This window comes from Centruroides sculpturatus, unplaced genomic scaffold (genome assembly GCF_000671375.1).
Source record: "Centruroides sculpturatus isolate CEXI.00-Female unplaced genomic scaffold, Cexi_2.0 scaffold13, whole genome shotgun sequence".
In the NCBI taxonomy this organism is placed as follows: Eukaryota; Metazoa; Arthropoda; class Arachnida; order Scorpiones; family Buthidae; genus Centruroides; species Centruroides sculpturatus.
This window is the reverse complement of record NW_019384405.1, coordinates 1,665,855-1,672,228: the sequence shown is the minus strand read 5'-3', so window position 1 is coordinate 1,672,228 and position 6,374 is coordinate 1,665,855. Positions and strand designations below refer to the sequence as shown.

The window sequence follows — 6,374 nt, the reverse complement described above, 5'->3', positions numbered from 1 at the left end:
CTAAAATTGAAGTTCATAATTTAAGAATTAAATTATAGTGGTAGAAAATAATATAAAAGTATTAATATTATTTATACTTTTACTGTACAATTTCAAAATTATTTTGTGTAATAATTCGACTCTGACTTAACGACTATTTTGATATTATTGACGACAAAAGTTCAAAATCATTGATTTTCTTATCTGTTTATTAGTTTTGTTTGACAGAGTTGAATTTTTTTGGACCACGTGGCGTGAAAATTTAGTCAAGGTCCTCGTGATAATGTGTAGACGCTGAAACGTGCGAAAGAAGACCACTTAGTCATAACATTTGCACGTGCAAATGTTATGACTCAGTGCTCTTCTATAATGTTATCAACTATCCGTATGTTGTTGATGTCGACTGACATACGACATGTTTACGGTGTGATTGGGTAAATCAAATTGGCAAGTAGTGACACTAGTGAGATTTTATTAAACTAATTTTTTCGCATTTTTTCGAAATTTTATTTTGTACCACAAATGGGACTGAAGTACTATAATGTACTCAAAATGTACTAATAATCTAAGTATACTTTCCATGTACTCGAAAGGACAAAATATACCCGAAAAGTACAAATGTACTAGGAATGGCAACGCTGGCTCGTTGGACACACACACTCACACACACAGCCCTCAGAGTCACATTACTCTCTATTGTTCTAAAGTGATTAGTCATCATCACCCAAGTTGGAGCTAGGAAGGGTTGGGAAAAATTTCTACAAAGGGCAAACAATAGACAAAAAACAAAGAAAGCAAAATATATAAAAACTAGCAGGTAGATTCGGCGTTGCTCGGGAAAAAGTAACGATAGCGAAGATTAAGATTATTACGTTATAGTCAATTTTGCCCTTTTCAGAGAATGCAAGAATTGGGCACCCCTGTTTCCAGACTAATTAGAGAATTTTTAGTCTAAAAATATGTTCGATTTCCCGCAAAACGAAAAAAACTGCATCTGCCTCTTGCCCGTCGTTTTCTCTTAACAATTCCATTGTTACGTAACACTTTCATTGTTGAAACTTCCATTGTTGACACTTCCATTGTTACTTAACACTTCCATTGTTACTTAGCACTTCCATTGTTACTTAGCACTTCCATTGTTACTTAACACTTCCATTGTTGATGGAAGTGTTAAGCCTTAATTCTATCCCTCTCCCCAGTAGAGAGGAATTTCGAAAAATCTCTTCTTAGTGTGCGTTCTCGTGACCTACCCTCACTGTGTACCAAATTTCAACTTTCAACTCTTAATCGTTTGGGCTCTGCGCTTATTATTATCAACCCATCTCGATTATATATATAGATTAGAACAAAATACAGATAACCCCCGTATAACACGGGAGTCACGTTTCAAAAAATTGCCGTGTTATGCGAATCCGTGTTATACGAAACAAAGAACTAATGCGGAAAGGGGGGTTAGGGTCCAAAAATTAAAAAACATGCTGTTAAATCCTTATTTAAATCGGATTTATTATTCATTCTTTTCATAGGTAAAATACTTATTATTTAAGTAAATATTTTACCAGAAGATTATTTATCCTATATAACCTCTGCATGAGCATTATCAACTGGTAACAATTTTTGAGTACGTTCGTTAATAGCGGTCGCTCTGCAACGGGAGTGCGCTGCTGTTTGTAGGCATTTAGAAACCATGGTGAACGAAAAATGATGGCGCTTGCAGTATCGATAGTATCGTGTGGAGGAATATATAATTCTAAAATGAGCTTTTAGAGATAAAAGAAGTGTCCCAATTGTAAATTTTAACCATTAAATGAATTATTGTTGAAAGAGCATTCAAAGTAGCGACGAAAATAATTAGAATGCTCGTGCGGAGTTACGCGGAAGTATACAAGAACGCACCTTTTATTACATTTCATGTTTACGAGGGTTTCATCCAATTTCCGAACCGTGTTAGAGTAAACCCGTGCTATAAAACCATCGTGTTATACGGGGATGGTTCCAATTCTCGAACCGTGTTAGTGAATCCGTGCTATAGAAGTGTCGTGTTATACGGGGGTTACCTGTATGTATCTAATATGGCGTACAGCCACAATACGTAACGATCTTTACCAAATCTTAATTAAACATATGACGCAAGTTTATGACACATAATTGACGAAAATTTAATCCTTCCAAAAAGTCGGAAAACCGCGGGGTGCAGGACAAATTGTTAAAAATCGGGACTGTCCCCCCAAAAGCGGGACATCTGGTCACCTTATCATTACCAAAAATATTAAAACATCATTTCATTTTAAATATGGATTAAAATCAACACGTAATAACGTACGATAATGCGATAAATAACTAATAATTCTGCTCTGCTATTAAATGGCCTAATCTCTGTCATGTCGTAAAAAAAATTGTATAAAATATTTATTTACATCGAGACATTAGACATCTTATTTTGCATTTAATTACTATTTATCATCATAATATATATTATGATAGAATTATTGTCGTTAGCCAGCGATTTTACCTTTGTTGTTTCATATAGTGAATAATAATAATAAGTCGTTTTTAATTACAATAAAAATACTATAGTATATTATGATCTATCGCGCGATGTCTTTAAAGTTCAGCGAATTCTATGCAGAAAGAATAATTTATCAAGAAACACGACAGAGATGAGTATCACGTGACCGAATGACACCCACAGATGTCACGTGACACGCTTCGTACGCCGATGTGCCGCTCCGCTACGAAAACAAGCTTAAGCAACTGGTCTCCGAATGGTGCACACTCAGTAAATATTCCTACAATTTTTTCTTTATAGCATATTTTATATGGATTATTCCAAAAAATTATACGTGTTTTGAAAAATTTCGAGTCACATTAGTTTTAGAATCGATTCATTTTATGGAATACTACTAAGTAAAACCTTTCAAACAGCCTTACCACCTTAGAACGAGCACGTGAAGTTTACAGTTACCTCGTCAGCTGCACGTGCAGTTTACAGATACCTCGTCAGCTGCACGTGCAGTTTACAGATACCTCGTCAGCTGCACGTGCACTTTATAAGGTCGCCGAGATTACTGTAAGGTTATAAAAAGTCAGTGGAACGTTAGATATACGTTATAACAAAATGGATAGCGCCAGTAGTTCACCCAGGTTTATCGTCAATGGAAAGTATAAAATCNGTGCTATAGAAGTGCCGTGTTATGCGGGGGTTACCTGTATGTATCTAATATGGCGTACAGCCACAATACGTAACGATCTTTACCAAATCTTAATTAAACATAAGACGCAAGTTTATGACACATAATTGACGAAAATTTAATCCTTCCAAAAAGTCGGGACACCGCGGGGTGCGGGACAAATTGTTAAAAATCGGGACTGTCCCACCAAAAGCGGGACATCTGGTCACCTTATTATTAACAGAAATATTAAAACATTAGCAGACTCCGCCACGCCTTGTTGTGGCTCAAAATGTATCAATTATAAATGTATGGGACTTCCCCCTGGGAGAAAATTTTTCGAAATATTTCTTCTTAGTGTACATTCTCTTGACGTACCCTATTAAAACGCAAACAAAAACGCAAAAACCCGCATATAAAATAGTATAATAGAAGCTAAGTTTTTCACAGTAAGCCTTAATCCTGTCCCTCTCTTCCCAATGGGGTAATTTCGACATGTATTCGACAGCCTATGTCCACCCTGAGGTCCATTCTAAATATTGGTGAAAGAATTTTTGAAATCGGATGAGTAGTTTTGGAGATTACCTGCTGCATACAAACTAAAATACAAACATTACCTCTTTATTATATTAGTATAGATTATTTCATTTTAAATANACCAAAAAACAAGCATATGAAAAAGTAAGTGAAAAAAAAATGTCGATACCAGTAGAAGTTCTTTGTGAGGGATTTCCGGCCGAATTTGCAACGTACTTGAATTACTGTCGAGGTCTCCGCTTTGAGGAAACACCAAATTATACGTATCTGAGGCAATTATTTATCAATTTAATTCGCACACTTAATCTTCAATACGACTACGTATTCGATTGGAATAAGCCTAAGAAAGAACAGAAGACCGACCAGTCGGAAGTAGAAAATTGATGTTTTTTTGGTGACTCAGACTGATGGGTTCCGTTTTATTTTTATGTAAAAACAGTAAAAACAGTTTTGTCAATGAAGATGTAACAACATTATTACAAATTCTGTGACTGGTAATGCATTTTCAATTTTTTTTAATGTTTCCATAGTAGATACAATGTTATTTTTATATCTTATTTGTACCGTTTAATGTGTTAATCGTTTATTCTTACCTTTTAAACTGTAAGTATTCAAATTAAACTTCCAACATCTAATAACTTTTAACTTTTGTACTGTTTAATAATTACACAGGAATATGAATGTTTCATTCCAGTATATTTTACAGAGGTTATAGTANTTTGGAGATTACCTGCTGCATACAAACTAAAATACAAACATTACCTCTTTATTATATTAGTATAGATTATTTCATTTTAAATATGGATTAAAATCAACATGTAATAACGTATGATAATGCGATAAATAACTAATAATTCTGCTCTGCTTTTAAATGGCATAATCTCTTTCATGTCGTAAATAACATTGTATAAAATATTTATTTACATCGAGACATTAGACATCTTATTTTGCATTTAATTAATATTTATCATCATAATATATATCATGATAGAATTATTGTCGTTATCCAGCGATTTTACCTTCGTTGTTTCATATAGTGAATAATAGTAATAAGTCGTTTCTAATTACAATAAAAATACTATAGTATATTATGATCTATCGCGCAATGTCTGTAAAGTTCAGCGAATTCTAGGCAGAAAGAATAAGTTATCAAGAAACACGTCAGAGATGAGTATCACGTGACCGAATGACACCCACGAATGTCACGTGACACGCTTCGTACGCCGATGTGCCGCTCCGCGACGAAAATAAGCTTAAGCAACTGGTCTCCGAATGATGTACACTCAGTAAATATTCCTACAACTGTTTCTTTATAGCATATTTTATATGGATTATTTCAAAAAATTATACTTATTTTGAAAAAGTTCGAGTCACATTAGTTTTAGAATCGATTCATTTTATGGAATACTACTGGGTAAAACGTTTCAAACAGCCTTACCACCTTAGAACGAGCACGTACAGTTTACAGATACCTCGTCAGCTGCACGTGCAGTTTACAGATACCTCGTCAGCTGCACGTGCAGTTTACAGATATTCCGCAAGCTGCGCGTGCTCTTTATAAGGTAACCGAGATTACTGTGAAGTTATAAAAAGTCAGTGGAACGTTAGATATACGTTATAACAAAATGGATAGCGCCAGTAGTTCACCCAGGTTTATCGTCAATGGAAAGTATAAAATCATACTTAAGATAGGAAGTGGTTCGTATGGAGACGTTTATCTTGGCATCGACATCACAAATAGAAAACGGGTTGCTATAAAATTGGAGTCAAAAAAAGCAAAGTATCAACGACTACTCTACGAAGGTAAATTATATAAAATTCTTCAAAGTGGTGTCGGTATACCTGATATACTATGGTGTGGAGAAGAAAATAATTATAATGCTTTAGTCATGGATCTTCTTGGAACAAGTTTAGAAAAACTTTTTACATTTCGTTTACGACATTTTACTATGAAAACTGTTTTAATGCTAGCTGATCAGATGATTGAACGAATTGAATATGTTCACAATAAGAATTTGATTCATCGAGACATTAAACCAGAGAATTTTCTTATGGGAATCGGAACACATCGCAATATTCTTTATCTCATAGACTATGGTTTAGCAAAACCATATATTCTCAAAAAACAACATATACCTTATCGTGAGGATACAGGTTTGGCTGGTACTATCAGTTATGTTAGCATTAATTCCCATTTGCGTATTGAACAAAGTCGTAGGGACGATATGGAGTCGATAGGATATGTGTTAATGTATTTTAATCGTGGAAGTCTACCGTGGCAAAATGTGACAGCAGCAACGAAAAAACAAGCATATGAAAAAGTAAGTGAAAAAAAAATGTCGATACCAGTAGAAGTTCTTTGTGAGGGATTTCCGGCCGAATTTGCAACGTACTTGAATTACTGTCGAGGTCTCCGCTTTGATGAAACTCCAAATTATACGTACCTGAGGCAATTATTTATCAATTTATTTCGCTCACTTAATCTTCAATACGACTACGTATTCGATTGGAATAAGCCTAAGAAAGAACAGAAGACCGACCAGTCGGAAGTAGAAAATTGATGTTTTTTTGGTGACTCAGACTGATGGGTTCCGTTTTATTTTTATGTAAAAACAGTAAAAACAGTTTTGTCAATGAAGATGTAACAACATTATAAGAAATTCTGTGACTGGTAATGCATTTTCAATT

At 34.5% G+C, this 6,374-nt stretch overlaps 1 protein-coding gene across 1 annotated transcript; it reads left to right on the top strand.

The window, feature by feature from the left end:
- Nucleotides 1-5,311: 5,311 nt before the first annotated feature.
- LOC111618804 (casein kinase I-like) lies at nt 5,312-6,247 on the top strand. The gene has a single exon (XM_023360372.1). The coding sequence runs from the start codon at nt 5,312-5,314 to the stop codon at nt 6,245-6,247; it is 936 nt and encodes a 311-aa protein (XP_023216140.1).
- The last annotated feature ends 127 nt before the right edge of the window (nt 6,248-6,374 follow it).

Coding starts and splice junctions, on each gene's coding strand:
- LOC111618804 (XM_023360372.1), top strand. CDS start 5,312: ATGGATAGCGCCAGTAGTTCACCCAGGTTTATCGTCAATGGAAAGTAT.